The sequence below is a fragment of the Penicillium rubens genome (genome assembly GCF_028828025.1).
Source record: "Penicillium rubens strain IBT 27055 chromosome Unknown utg000001l_segment0_segment0, whole genome shotgun sequence".
NCBI lineage: Eukaryota > Fungi > Ascomycota > Eurotiomycetes > Eurotiales > Aspergillaceae > Penicillium > Penicillium rubens.
Genome location: NW_026890599.1, coordinates 3,232,917 through 3,248,123, shown reverse-complemented (window position 1 = coordinate 3,248,123; position 15,207 = coordinate 3,232,917). Strand labels below are relative to the sequence as shown.

Here is a 15,207-nt window from a genome sequence, read left to right as displayed (position 1 = left end):
CGCAGGGCCAAGTTATGTATGTGGTGGTGGAGCGGGTATCGGGTCACAGTGTTCCGAACACAGCAACTCTCTGTCTCTGTGTTGTGCCGCTGTTGTGCCGATCCGGTATTCCTCCTGAATCAGGAGCTCTGCAAGTGTTGGGGTAAATCAAACAAAGGTGGGAGAGTTGGAGGTGTTCATTCCCGAGGGCAACCCATTTTGATGCCAAAATCATTTCGGGGCACAATTCTCCGGTGTCACCCCGTCTCGGACTTCTATGGACTTCAAAAGGACCCCATTTCATTTTGGTAAAACGAGACTGGAATCCAAACTCGACTCTTGAGATGTGACTTTATGAAGAAGAATAAATGCAAACACACAAAATGCAACATGTCTGGGCAAAAACATGTGACTAATAGCCTCGAGACATTAGCCCTGTGACTACCATGAGGCCGAGAAAGACCATCATCCGTCTAAATTCCCGGGAAAAAGAATGAGAGCGCAGAAAACAATCATAGTCACACCGTCGCCTCTTTGATCAACCTGGGGACCGTTTCCACTTCACTAACAGTTGCCTTGTGAAGATTCCGTTTCTTCTGTTTCGGCTCCACATAGAAGCACAAGAGCTGTTGTGACCAACAATGAGAACACTGAGGTCGAGTATGATCACAAGCAGTACGGTGTTCACGACAGGCTTTGCAGTCCCCCGGATTCGGCTGGTAGGGCTTTCGCAAATCTGGGGAAGCGGATTCAAATGCCGTACCCCGCCATCCAGACCACAGCCACTGTGCGATGCGACCGCAAAGTCCACCCTTCATCTGCCCGTACATAGGCGGATCCCGGGGGTAATGTATTAAGGAACCCTGACTTTGTTCCTGATCGATATGTTCTCTGTAGATCTTGTCAGCCTGAATCGAAATCCTGGAATAACCTCAAACGGGCTCTAACCGGCGGCCCTGACTCGCCATTATGCGGTGTCCACGTTCTCCTTCAGTAGAAATGTTACCACGAATATTTTATTTCATGCTAAAGTGAAGTTGATGAACCAGGATCAAGAGAGAGGCCGAGTACAAGATATGTACCCAAGGCAGTGCATACGCCGTTCAGGCCCCCGGGCCCCCTGCAGCAGCACATGAACGAGTAACGCACTTCGGGCACTGCATGTCATGTCAGGCAACTGTAGCCTGCAAGTCATGGGGACAGGGGAAATTAACATGCTGGTAGCGGGTTTTTAAGACTTATTTTCGGATATGATCATGTTATCTCAACTAGAGTAACGTCAGGCGATATTCAATCGGAGTTGTACAGTGCGGAATCAGGTTCCACGAGTCGCTACCTAGGTATGAATGTCGGGGTTATGTACTTTAAACCGTTGGAACGTCATCGTGGCTTCAGTAAGAAAACATGTGGCAAAACAAGGAAATGTTGGAAATGTTGGAAACGTTGGGATGTAAAGGTGAACTTTCAGGCTTTTCGCAATAACAAGCCAACATGGTTCGGATAAGCGAGGCCATTAAAGATGATCACCGGAAACTGGAATATTGTTACAATATCATCGTCAACTCCGAAGATGAAGATGAACGAACGCGATTCCAAAATCAGTTTACTTGGGAACTTGCACGACACTCTGTCGCCGAGGAGCTAGTACTTTTCCCCGCAATGGAAAAGCTTCGGTCTGACGGCAAGGAGAAGTTAGATGATGATCGGCGTGAACATTCAGCGGTAAGTGCTCACACCTAATATAGAGGGTGGTGCTAATATGCCATAGCTCAAAGAACAGCTCTACGTTTTCCAGGACCTCAACTCCTCCGATCCACGCTTCATCCCCACAATCACGATGATGATGGAAGGTTTGGCCCGTCATATGCAAGATGAAGAGACAAACGATCTGGTTATACTGGAGGAGTCCCTCACTTCCGATGAGAGCGAGAAGTTAGCTGAATCTCTTGCTCGCACTAAAATGTTCGTGCCCTCTCGCTCGCATTCATATGACCTGGGCAATCCGCACTATGAGACTGTAGCCGACCTGCTTACAGCTCCCCTGGATCATCTTCGGGACCTGTTTCGAAAGTGGCCAGAGGAGGAGGAAGGCATTTTAACGTCGCCAATGTTGTAGATAAAGATGATGAAGTTACTGCAACAGAGATATTTTATTATTTTGCCCTACCCATGAGACCACTCGCAGCCTACAGAATATTCGAACGTGTGAACATAATTGAATTTCTATCCTGGATGATGATAATGACGATCATGGTGTCTCTCTATCGAGTCAATCTCGCTTTGAGTGGTGTGGTGAGACCTGTGTTCAGATCTGGATAAACTATTGTTAGCAATTGACGCGGTATTGCACACGAACGTCTCTCACTTTTCCGCACCAGCTAGAGCACTCGGGGCTTTATTCTGGTCCGCAGACTCATCAAGGTAATGCCGAGGTGTATCCCCGTCAATCTCATCATAGAGAAGGTCTAATGCATTATTCTTGGATTCTTTCGACACCTTGGGATTGCTTTGCGCACTGGGAAGTATTAGTAACGACTATAAAGTGCCCGAAATGATAATGTCCAAGCTTACGCTGTATAGCCACGCTTCGCGCTCACTTCGTCTTCGACAGATAAATCGACATCTTTGGCTTCCCCTAGGCTTGACATCATGCATTTAGCAATAAATTAAATTACCCGCAAAGGTAGAATTGGGGCTCTAGATTTCGTAGATCGTAATGGTTCAAGTTATTAAAACATAAGGCGAAGTACTAGCGGCTGGAGAGCCTGGGCTTATACGTCACATCACCATCATCGGGCAATAGAACCTTGAAGCTAAAAGCGCCGGAAATACCCCGAGCGTGTAGTTCTAACTCCAATAGTAGATCGAAAACACTCGATAACTAATATTTATTGCCAACAACAATTGTCGTTGAGAAACAGCTGTCTATTGTACAAAAGAAAAACGTGGTCCGACAAAAAGCACACGTTACTTGGAGGTTGTTGAATCTGATTCATCCTCTGTATCCGGTATGTCCATCATGATTCAACATTTCTAGATCCGGAGCTTCCTGAGTTTTGTGATAGCCCGAGAGAATCTTGCTTGGATGGAAGAGGTTGAAAAGCAGACAGCAAATGAACATCAACACCGCATCGAATACATATAGGAATACCTCTTTGCTTTGAAGAACCCCGTCGCTGCCCTGGACATATTCTGCCACTCGATAGATTGATCGGACCATGACCAAGACACTGGCGATATAAAGGACCTTCATGTAGCGGGTCCAGGGAATTTGAGTGTCACCTATAACATGTGAAGGTGTAGCCAGCATGCGGCGATGGAAAACCACACAGACGACAATGAAGAACCCAAAGAATAGGATTTGAACAAAGAGTCCGGCAACAATCATGTTGTTTCCGAGTTTTACTTTCGATTGGTCCTTCGCGCTAGCAAGCATTCCACCTCCTTCAGGAAAGGAAGAATATTAGCGATGTTTCATGCTTCAGGAAAGCCACATAACGTACCTCCACTCTGGATGAAAAATGACAACACATCACCCGTCACAAATATCTTGGTCAACCATGACGGCCTGACTAGGGAACACGACGCCCCGTTCACCAGACGAATGATACGGCCGAGAACCATATATATAGAAGCCGCAAATAACGCGGGCGCTAGCAAGAGCAACAAGCTCTGTGCAATATAGGGCTTGGTGGTCCAATTCGGGGTTTCCTGCGCGCTGGCAAACCTTGCCAAGTAACCGAATGCCTCAACTGAAAAAGTTCACAACGATTAGTATAGTTTCAAAGGGGCAAGGAAAATGCAGAAGAGCACACATAAACAACCGATGACAAAAGGTATGAAGTACCAGGTTCGGTTCCGACCTAACTGCCAGAGATGTATAACGGCCGTGAGTCCAAAGAGTGCTGCGAAGGTGACACCAGCACCACCGGACGGGTTATAATGGTATAATTTGAAACCCTCGGCCATGGTGAGCTAGCCTAAACCGCAAGATGGGATTAGAATGCAATGGATGGCTGGTTTTGGAAAGTCGTAGGATTCGAGAACGATAAGCAACGCTATTTGAAGATGGAAAAGAGTGAAAAGTCTGTCTATTGAAAGGATTCAGGGAAGAGATCTAGCCCAGCTTATAAGAAGAAAGTTGCTATTTAAGCATCCTAGCATACATTCGAAGATAAAAACTAGTCCATTTGTGTAGAAGAATACGAATCATCCGATTTCTAGTCTGATCCACCTAAGAAGCTTGTGGTCTCTCGTCCAATCAGATGTGTTATGGATATCCCGAAATGGGAAAAACCACGAGTACGAGATCCGACTAGCAGTTTGTTGTTTGTTGTTTGCGACTTAAGTACAACGTTATTCGCCAAGATCTCTTACTTTTGGACCTCAATGGATATCATTTTCTCCACGGCGTTTCTAATAATAAAGGGAGGAACGAAATACGAAATAAGCAGCTCATCTGCAGGGGCATGCACATAACAAGGAACTGGGAAGAATACACTCGGCTGCGACAAGAAGTTCTCAAAGCTTCCCCTATTTATATATGTGGGACATTGATATGTGGTTCGCGCTGAGATATGGCTTTCATAACACTTTTAACTGCGTTATCGTGGGGATCCGTAGTCCGAGTAAATCTTCGAGATACGCCCACCAGCACTGGAGATAAGTAGAGCAATGGATTGTAAAGTTTACTTCTATTTTATTGCAATGGAATACTTGCTACGATTTACGGGGTTGGATACATAGGGTCGTACTCTTCAAGCTTGGATCTTTCAACCCAGTAGTGTTGGTACCTGTTAGGCCCCACCGGATAGCAAATTGTAGGATTGTGTCTATCTTTTGTATAGAAACTTTATATGAAAGGAACATAATGACAGTATGCATAACGTCGATTCTTCTCGACTCTCAAACTGGCTCAAGTTTAAACAAATTGAAGATCTGACGCATAACTGGTTAATTCATCTCTACTACATGAAGTAGAATGCACAGAACACTTTAAAAATACATATACATAATGAAGATAGTACATAAGACTTGGTCTCTTCCAAGGTTGCTTCAAGCATCCATGGACATACTTGATAACATTTAGTATACGACGACACGGTTAGCGGGGCGCCAGAAACCGCTCCCATTGAACCGCGATTCTGCCGGGCCCGACCGCCTGCCGTCGGCGGGAATACCGTTGCCATTTATGGTATAGTTCCTACTGTGTTGGGGATAGCGCCGCCTCGCCTGCTGTTAGGCCCGCTCCCATGCCGCTCCACCATCCCCCGACTGAACTACGGAGTCGCCGATGTGTCGTCTGACCCAGTTTTGACAACTTGCAGCTGCTTTGTTGGCTATCCTTGATTATGGTAGTGGAAGTTCCTTGACAACCACGGGAGCAAGCAGCCTTCGATCTCTCTATCATCTCCTTTGGTAGTCATGGCAATCTGGAGTCACGAAAGCGATCGATACCCGGTTTTCGATATTTGACTGCGTTTTCGGTTTCTCAGCCTTTACTGTTTAAGTTCCGTTTCCTCTGTCGATTTTGCAACCTGAAAGGTGATGGCGGCCTTGTCACCACCCGAGTGCCGGAGGCGGTACCTATTCTCCACCTGCAATGCCAGCCTGCTCACTAGTCGGCAAAAGGAAGATATCGAACATTTGGGTGACCTTGAAGCAGAATCAGAAAATGTAAGTCTGCCTTAACTCAGTCTCAGCATGTGGCTTACTATTTATTTGAAGAATGCTGTCATGCCATCTGTGATGCAAGCCTCCAAGCCATATCCCAACATTATTACATACATATGCGTTTCCGGGAGAGATAGTGACCACATCGAAACTCCCCAACCACGCCATGGCGAAGTCATATATGTCACCAAAGGCAAAATGTTGGCCTTGGGGAGGACTGCCATCCTCGAACAGTTACCATCTGGCGCTGTTATCAAGACACCAATTCCAAATCCATATTGTCGAGCTGAAGAGGAGGATCACCGCCGAAACATGCGCCTTGAGGCCCGAATTTACGCAATGATTGGGGAACATCCTCGTATGCCCAAGTTAATCCACTGGGACCAAAAGACATGCTGCCTCGAGATCGAATATTTAGAGAATGGAAATCTCAAAGAGTATATTCTACAAAACCACCAGAATATAACTCCTCAACTTCGACTCCGATGGAGTAGGCAGGCTGCCGAAGCGTTAACTGTTCTTCATGGGTTTGAAGTTATACACTGCGATCTCTCACCAAGGAACTTCCTTCTCGACTCACATCTGAATGTGAAGATTGCTGATTTTGGCGGCGCGTCCCTGTGCGGTTCAGATCCATCAGCCACTCCGGCAACACGGTTTCGACACCCTGGTTACGATTGGAATGTTCCCCCGGTATTCGGGGATGATATATTCAGTCTGGGATCATTAATTTACTTTATAATGACCGGCTCGTACCCATATGAAGAAGTCTCTAGTGATGAGGTTGAGAAGCTCTATGATGTCCAACGATTTCCTGATGTGTCCCCTGTCGTTTGTGGAGCTATGGTTATGCAATGTTGGCGCCGACAGGTAGACTCGGCTCAAGTTATACATGACCATCTCATAGCTATTGAAAGGGAGCATTTCATATACTCACATCCGTTAATTTTTTCATAGTTCGATCATTTGTCCCTGAAAAATTAACCAGCAGATCACCCGGTATACACTTCTGTCATCTAGTGTCATGCTCAGCGAAACCCTCATCTCTGTGGTTCGGACATTTCCAGTCTGAGTGTTCTGAAATCGCTATCAACCGCTCATTTTCATTTCTCCGATCCCGAGGAAAGGCTGGCGGGCTTGACTGGGGATTGGTTTTCCTCGTTTAACAATACGGATTCAGCAGAGATGGCTCTGCTCGCCAGCATGCACGTCTCCAACCGAGTCATGCTCACCCGAACCGTGACAGCATCGTTTTCTTTCTCGGCGCGCAAGATCCGGTTCGGTGCTGGAATGCTAGTGCCTTTGCCTCTGAAGACTCTTGCGGGTATGGTGGTGGTTAGCACCTTGATCTTTCTGCAGCTTCTGGGGCTTGTTGCCTTGACATACTATATCTACCGGCTGCCCACATGGATGCATGCCCTGGACGCCGTGGCAGTTGCTCAGCTCAGTATCGGACTGAAGGACCCTGTCGTGCGAGAATTAGGACACGGATATGGAATAGACGAGAACAAACTAAATAAGATCGACGGCTTGTTGGGCTTGGACGAAGATAGGGCCAAGGTGGCACTAGGTAGTCCTGGGGTGGTTACTCGGGGGCATGCAATGAAACCGAGGAAGAAAGGAAATGGAGAGTAATTAGAGACGGGAACAATCAATTGTCTTACAACCGGGAAGGGCCACTTGCTTCTATAAGATAAAGGGCTACCCACTTTATTATTAAGGGGAAGCCCTTATACGGCCTAACTTTGATACTTGATACTAAATGGAGCATAGGTTTTAGCTCTCTATATAATACCCTAGTACAACATAGGTGTTGCTAGGATGGGCCTCTTCTAAAATTTCAAATCCTGTATATTATGAACAAAGAAAAAATTACTTATCCCAGGCCTGCCACATAATTTTCCGAGGGTACCTAGGTATGTTGCTGTGTTGCCAACATTCCTTTCTGGAATGTGGCTTTTGAGGACATATGTAATCTGGCTTATTCCAATTAGCACAAGGGTACTCCGGACTTAGAATATATTCAGCCAAGTTGAACTAAGTCCAGTCTAGACCTAAGCGCCAAAAAGGGCCAAGAGGTGGATGTTGATCCCAAAGTGGAGAGGGCGGCAACTCCGACCATCACATTGTCAAATTTTGAACTTTTGAACCTCATTTTCACCTCATTTCCTGGAATGTGACGATTAGCAGAGTCCAAAAAACAACAACAAGAGACCTTGGAGATGTGATTATCTTTTCTACTGTTTCTATATTTCTGTTCAGATGCAAATATTATCCTGTTACACCGTTTGTTTTGGGTTGCCCCTCCGGTGGACTCTAGTAGTTTCAGGTTAACACGCCCCTACAAAGCAACCCTTAGCCGCTGTGACAGCGGCCAGTCGATCCCTTTGTGCTTCTTGGCCTATTGCTTTGAAGAATGGATCATCACAAGTGGACTTCAACTCCTGGACTAGAACGCCACGGGGGTTCTTAGACTACGGAGATGCAGCCTATTGCAGACATGCGCTCACTAACCCCAGTCGCAGGTCTCAGGCACTGGCGCATTGTTACTGGACGGACAAATTGATCCCCTGTTTTCTTAGCATCAAGCGAAATGGGCTTGTGCGGCTGGTGAAAGATATTTGGGTCAAATATTTCCCACTGTTACTTCGATACGTTGGACACGCTCACATTCCTTTCTCCTTGTTGGCAATCTGGGATTGCCTGTCTTTCATTTAGTCATTTTCATTTTCATTTCTATCAATTGCACTTCGTCTCATTTCTCTTCTCTTTGCTTTCGGGATATATCACAAGCATCTGGTCTTGTTATACGCCTGCAGACAATATGCTTTCTTCAACACGTTCATTGAGCGCTGGGTCGCTGATGCTCGCTTTGTTATCTTCCCCTGTGGCTGCCGCAAGTTACTCCCTGGTGGAGACATGGGAGGGGAAGAATTTCCTGGATTACTTCAATTTCCACGTTGGTCCTGACCCAACCAATGGCTTTGTCAACTATATCGACCAGGAGACTGCCGAAAATACAGGCCTTGTCAAGCTCACTGATACTGGCAGTGTATATCTGGGTGTCGACTATGCTACCAAGCTGGACCCCAACGGGAACAAGGGGCGTGATTCCGTGCGTATTGGCAGCAAAAAGTACTACGACAAGTCTCTGGTTATTGCCGATATCGCCCACATGCCTGGCAGCACCTGTGGTACCTGGCCTGCCTTTTGGTCAGTTGGAAGGGAGTGGCCCCAAGATGGCGAGATTGATATCATCGAAGGTGTCAACCTGCAGGAACACAACGAAATTGTCATGCACACTGCCGGAACTTGCAGCTTGACAGATACGGATATGACCGGCTCAGTCAACGCTACAGGGTGTGGCTTGGATCTGGGACCCGTGGGGTGCAAAATCGAAGGTCAGGAGGGTAGCTTTGGCACACCTTTCAACAAAAAGAAAGGTGGTGTGTATTCACTGCAGTGGACCGACGAATTCCTGAAAATTTGGTACTTCCCTCGAAACTCGATCCCGGCTTCGATTACAAACGGCGAACCCGATGTAACACAATTTGGTACCCCGATGGCCGTGGTGAAGGAATCTTGCGACGTTGCCAACGCCTTCAAGCCCCAGTCGTTTGTGTTTGATGTCACCTTCTGCGGAGACTGGGCAGGTGGTGTCTATGGTGATTCTGGTTGCCCCATGACCGACGGCGATCCTTTCCAGAGCTGCCAGAACTATGTCGCCAACCATCCGGCCGCGTACAAGGAGACATACTGGGAAATCAACTCAATCAAAATCTACCAGACTGGCGTGAAGGGAATTGCCTCCGTTTCATCATCTGAACACGAGCCAGCTACTGCCGCTGCTCCTGTGGTCTCCAAGACAACTGCTGAGACCCACGCTACTCAGAGTGCCACTGCTGTGCACTCTGCTGCTTCCAAGGAAGACCACACCGAAACCGCTGGAGCAGTTCAGGAACTGGGGCCTGCGTCTGTTCCTACTGTCGCACCTACTGCCGAAAGTCCTGCCACTGAAGCAGTCGAGCAACCTTCCACGAAGAAGACTCGGACTATCACCTCTGTAGTCACTGCCACTGAGACCATCTGCCCCGAGGCCGAAGAGTCCTCCACTATTGCCGCCCACTCTGTCGCAACACCAGCCCCTGTCCCAGCTGTGCAATCTGTCCAAGTCCCAGCCAACGGCGAAGAAACAGAGACACGGGCCTCCGCGGATCCTGTGGCCCCTGCTCCCAGCGTCGCATCCGCCCCAGCTGGCCACGGCCACACCAACTTGAAGCCTGCATCTGTTCCCGTCGCTGCCACACCCGCTGCAGCTGAACACACTGCCCACTCCGCTGAGACCTTCGGTGGCTCATGGGTGCATCCTTCCGCGATGCCCACTGCCGTTGTTTCCAACGTTCCATACGAGGCCTCCAAAGCACTGATCCCTGCCCCCACAGGTGTCTCCCCACAGCAAAGTACATCTGCTACATCTGGATTCTATGTTCCTAGCGGCTCTCAATCTGGAGCCAGCCCTGTCTTCACCGGTGCTGCGGATCGGTTGTCCATGAGCGTTACTGCTCTCTTGTCTGGACTCATTGTTGCCTTTTTGGCTTAAATACCTGTAATAGATCGCGTTTGAAATTGGTCCGAACTTGGTGGATTTTGCTCTGTTCATTGTACAGCAGGCCCTAGAGATTGCCGTAGACTTGGTTTTGTTCGGATCCAGTCGTACCTTTTTGTGCACTGCATACGAAAGGAACAGTAACTAGTTAATGAAGAATCGGTTCGAGATATTAACGATATTTACCCCCCAAACTCCATATATACAAAAACCATTTAATTTATGCCCGGCCTCCACGCCTTTTTTCGCCCAAATTCAAATGCTGCAGTTCTTAGGCCGTCCACCTCGCCAACCAATCTTGAGCATAGCATCTCAGGATTCCATCATCGATAATTCTCAATCGGCCATTTCGCAAAGTCACACTACTCCTCTCTGCTTTCTCCGTAATGAATCTTTTCGGCCCACTTTGCATCAATGGTGACTTCATCCCATGCATCGTCTCGTAATGATGAATGAGCTTGACCGCCGGATTGACAAGTTCCTCACCCCTTGTCTCACTCCGACGAAGTCTCAGCAACCACTCTTCGAAAGACACGACATCAAATCGGAAACCACAATTCTTCAGCGTATGCAGCAAAGACGACCAGGTGAATTCGCGAGAATTACACAAATTGAAAACCGAGTCATCAACATACTCCACCACAGCCGAGCTGGACGCCCGAGCTTCCCCAAACACACTCGGCGTAGCACATGTCCTAGCTACTTCAAGGATAGTCGACGCAAGCTTATCCACCGGAAGCCAAGAACATGTCTGCGATAGCTCAGGCAGTGCCCCCAGTGTCAGCGCCGACCGAATCATCAACGGCAGAGCTTCGGTGTCATTCCAAAGGCCTTTCTTCGAGTGGCCTGAGACCTGGCCAATCCGAAGAGAATAAGCCCTTGCTCCGCTGCGTCGGGCATTGCTCACAATCTGCTCCCCGATCAACTTCGACTGCCCGTAGCCCATAAATGCGCTGTCCAAGTCGACCGGTTCTTCGAGGATCTCGGCTGATTGAGATCCGAGCGCGGTCGAGACTGATGAGCAGAACATCACGACCGCAGGCTCGCGTCTCTGCACTGAGAGGGAGAATTGGATGAGATTGTATAGTCCCTGGATGTGCGGCTCGAATTCGGTCAGGGGGAGATTGAAGTTCACCGGCCATGCTGTGTGAATAATGAGCGAGACCGTGTCGAGCATGTGTGTAATTGTGTTCTCATCCAGAGATAGGCCGAAATCAGGCTCGTCAATACGGCCATTGAAGGCGACTATCTTTGTTCTCTGTTCGGGATATATGGGAAGGTCTTTATCCGTTAGAGTGCGGAATATCGCTTCCAGTGGTGAGTCTCGCCGTGTGAGACAGTATACCGTGGAGATGGAGTCATCGTTGAGCAGCTCGTACAAGACATGGGCCCCAATTGACCCGGTGGCTCCTGTTAAAAGCTTGGTCTTGTTAGCTTCTGAATCTAAACTCCGACAGGAAGATAGTCACTTACCACACTGTTCGGCCTTGAGAAAGCATGTGGTTGGGGTATGTGCCTCTCAAACTCAGAGTACTTCTCGATCAATTCGGTCATCACAGATACATCACTCTCGCCCTCTTCAAACTTCTCGCCCTGTTGTAATGCACAGATATGCCGAGCCAACTGTGAAATACAGCCCGATTCAAATATGACATTCGGACCAGGAGCCTGGCTCATCTCAAACTTGAAATGCTGAAGAATAAGACGTCGGAAGTGGATTGCCTTGAGACTATCAACACCCTCAGCGAAGAAATTGGCATCGACACCAGAGAGGGGTATTCCAAGTTCTTGCTGGGCTATTTGAACAAGAATGCGCTCAGTCTCCACAATGTCAAGCTGAAGATTCCCACAAATTTGCTCTTTCTCAGTATAAAGGCTTTGGATAAGTTCGTTGTGTTCTTGATAGACCTGTGCTCGGATCATGGACCCTTTGTCCGTTCGAGAAAACTTGGCGTCGTGTGGTAATATGGCGACCAGATTGCGGGATATTTGAGAGAAGGCCTCTGCCTGAGCATTGGCCTCTTGGATTGTTGGCCAGATTGTATGGAGGTATTTGTCGTCTGAAAGACGGTTGGCTTCAGGTTCGTCCGCTCGCAAAATCAATAGTCCTGGAGCAGCTTTGCCTACGCCGACTACAACTGCGTCATGGATAAAAGGGTGCTGCTTAATGTGGCCTTCAATCGGGAGTGGTAGAACTTTTTCACCATTCACTAGATTGATTCGATCGTCCAATCGTGAGATATATTTCCATCTTCCGGCAATTGTAGGATGAGGGGTGAATACATCTTTCGAATGGAAGGATCCTGGTGGCTCGTTTGAATTTGAGGTTGTTAGTGCTGGATGGCCAGCAAGATACACGCACTCAAAGAGCGGTTCTGATTTGGAGATAGGCTTCATCCAGACATATGATCTGATGTTGTCAAAGAATCTAAGGTAGTTCCAATAAGGATCACCCTTTGGTCGTGAGATCGATTCTGCAACAAGACCAGCCTCGGTGCTGAAATTGTTAGTCTTTACGTAAATACAGATAACTGCAGAATAGTACTTACAGGCCGAATGACCCTCCAAAGTGTACTCCTTCGTTCACTAGACGATCGCCCAGCTCATCCGGACAGGGTGCACCTCCATAGGTAACCAACTTGCATTGCCTTAACAATGAGATACCGCGGGAATCGTCAATCAAAAGTTGGAGCATATATGGAACTGCTGCCACTGACTCTGGTCTGGCTTCTTCGAGGGCCCTAGCAACGAGTTCTGCAGTTAAAGGCAATGCAGCATTCCACATGTAGGCTGTCTTCCTCATCCACATTGCCTGCAATGCTGTGGACAGCCCGTGGAGATGATACCATGGCAGGGTATTAAAAGAGGTGAAACCAGGACCTCTCAGCGGGTGAGTCATGATTGCTCTGTGTGTGAGGAAGAGCGGTTTGGGGGTGCCTGTTGATCCCGAGGAATGAAGAATCAAGGCAATTTTTTCAGGGTTTCGATTGCGATACAGAGCGAGCGATTGCGGTTGTAGTTTGTTGTATGAAGAGCATGATAGAATTGGCCGACAGGTCACCAGCTTCCGGCAAAGGATCCCGCCCAACGTTGAGCGGATATTGGGGGATTGGCCATATACGATTGACTCGCAGTTGACGGTTTCTAGCAATGACACGCAGGCTTCACTCGAGAGTCGGGGCGATAACATCATCACAGTATACCCCAGTCGACTTAGGGCAAAAAAGGTGATCACCATGTTAAGGTCTGATAAAGTAAGAAGTGCCACGATAGATGGACTTCGCGTTGCCTACCAATTGAATTGTTAGAGAGTCGATACCATCCAGCGTAATCCATGACCAACCTGTTTGAACCCATCATCCATGAGCCTGATGACAGTATCGTTTATCATACTATCCAAGTGTTTCCCAGTGTAATATTCATAAGAAGCTGCATCGTTTTCGAAACGTGGATAGGCGAGAATGGGATATTGAACGACATCGGCAGCTCGTAAGCGGATCAAGTCGTCAAGTACTTGAAGTGATCCGAACTCTTGCACCAACGGGTTGATAGTGCTGGAGGGACCAGCCTGTGCCGCTTGGCTTCCACGTTGGATACCCATTATGAGTAGGGAAGTATTCTAGAATGAGAGGAAAGGTGCCACAGCAGCCTGATAATTTTAGTGCAATATTGAGGGCCAAACCGTATTATTTAAGAGATGGGTGCTGGCTTAGACCGCTTCATTGACCCATATTTCCCAGATTAGCCTGTACTGACTGCATTCGGGATGCCCGGCAAAAGAAAGTCTTTCTGCATCGGGAGAAGGATATACATATCACACGGGATCAGTCCAGTAGCAAACAAACATCAGCTACTATGTTGTGATAGTTATGCAGATGCCAACAGGAATCATGGCGCATATTGAATAGTATTAGAGGGAATACTGTCTCGGGAATAGTCATATGCACAAACTCCGTACAACAGCACAATTTCAATGCACAAGGACTGGCTTCACTTGTTTGTGTCACCAGCAAACAACCCAGCTTGAAATCAGACATCTCCTTCGCCTAGATTTAACAGTGGCGTTCCGTTAACGTCGAGATTGGTCGACTCCATCTAGTGTGGCTCGGGCTATTAACTACCTACCTCCCTAGCGGCCAAATTCCAACTTTTGAGAATCATTCCCCTATCTACCTTTACCTAGGTGCATGCATTCTGCATTTGTCTCTATCTTCGGAGTAGAATTTCAATCGTGACCAGCGGCAATCGTTACACGGCAGAGCTGCCCGAGACACATACGCCTCAGTTGGGATTAGAATCCTGTTGGAAAACGCCAAAAAGATTTCTACCTGTCACCAGAAAGAAAACTAATTTTGTGATAGAACATCACCATGATAATTAGTTGTAACATCACCCGAATACAAAATTACCAGTTCTAGATGCTGCGTTGGCACTCCGAAACCCCCCGTGCAAGTCAGTGTAACTGAATACAGCGGTGAACGTTGGCCTTCAGTCTGGAACAGCTTGGGTGTCATAAGTAAAGGGTACACAAAGTGTTGTGTGTAGATATACCCCGATGAAGTGTTGGCTCTTTCTTCATTGGCCAACAATATGTCCCAAGATTGAACTCATTCATCGTAACGTACAACTGCCTTACTCTTCTACCGGTGCTAAATTGGACCAAGACCATTCCAGAGAGCTGAGGGCGCAGGGCTAGGCTCAGAAATGTCTCACTTGAAAGCGTATGTTGTAGGAGAAGTCCCCTTGCACCCCTAGCTAAGGGGATGGCGCCGACGAGTTCCGCAACGGGGAGATACCACCTTGCAAGATAGGACAACAGAACAATAATCTAAAACATCGAGACATATCTCAAACGGAAGGTGTTTAGGAAGATCGGAAGTCATCTGATATGAAGAGTTCAAGGTTACCTAGGTACGTTCCCGCTTCAAAACTTGGATCGGGAGACGGGC

The 15,207-nt window shown here is 47.7% G+C and overlaps 5 protein-coding genes across 5 annotated transcripts; 3 read left to right on the top strand and 2 right to left on the bottom strand.

Moving 5' to 3' along the window:
- Positions 1 to 1,470: 1,470 nt before the first annotated feature.
- N7525_001286 (uncharacterized protein) lies at positions 1,471 to 2,095 on the top strand (the record flags this gene model as incomplete). Its single annotated transcript, XM_002558075.1, has 2 exons — positions 1,471 to 1,701; positions 1,748 to 2,095. 2 exons carry the CDS (start codon positions 1,471 to 1,473, stop codon positions 2,093 to 2,095), a joined length of 579 nt encoding a protein of 192 aa, XP_002558121.1.
- A 245-nt stretch (positions 2,096 to 2,340) lies between these two features.
- Positions 2,341 to 3,948, bottom strand: N7525_001285 (RTA-like protein; the record flags this gene model as incomplete). Its single annotated transcript, XM_061211837.1, has 6 exons — positions 2,341 to 2,494; positions 2,551 to 2,614; positions 2,655 to 2,676; positions 3,131 to 3,423; positions 3,483 to 3,731; positions 3,804 to 3,948. 6 exons carry the CDS (start codon positions 3,946 to 3,948, stop codon positions 2,341 to 2,343), a joined length of 927 nt encoding a protein of 308 aa, XP_061071063.1.
- Positions 3,949 to 5,526: 1,578 nt separating this feature from the next.
- Positions 5,527 to 7,287, top strand: N7525_001284 (uncharacterized protein; the record flags this gene model as incomplete). The annotated part of the gene is made up of 3 exons (XM_061211836.1): positions 5,527 to 5,655; positions 5,707 to 6,483; positions 6,673 to 7,287. The coding sequence occupies 3 exons, from the start codon at positions 5,527 to 5,529 to the stop codon at positions 7,285 to 7,287; spliced, it is 1,521 nt and encodes a 506-aa protein (XP_061071062.1).
- A 1,189-nt stretch (positions 7,288 to 8,476) lies between these two features.
- Positions 8,477 to 10,252, top strand: eng2 (putative GPI anchored endo-1,3(4)-beta-glucanase; the record flags this gene model as incomplete). The annotated part of the gene is made up of 1 exon (XM_002558078.2): positions 8,477 to 10,252. The coding sequence occupies one exon, from the start codon at positions 8,477 to 8,479 to the stop codon at positions 10,250 to 10,252; it is 1,776 nt and encodes a 591-aa protein (XP_002558124.2).
- A 277-nt stretch (positions 10,253 to 10,529) lies between these two features.
- N7525_001282 (uncharacterized protein) lies at positions 10,530 to 13,859 on the bottom strand (the record flags this gene model as incomplete). The annotated part of the gene is made up of 4 exons (XM_002558079.2): positions 10,530 to 11,678; positions 11,732 to 12,755; positions 12,808 to 13,547; positions 13,602 to 13,859. 4 exons carry the CDS (start codon positions 13,857 to 13,859, stop codon positions 10,530 to 10,532), a joined length of 3,171 nt encoding a protein of 1,056 aa, XP_002558125.1.
- Positions 13,860 to 15,207: the final 1,348 nt, after the last annotated feature.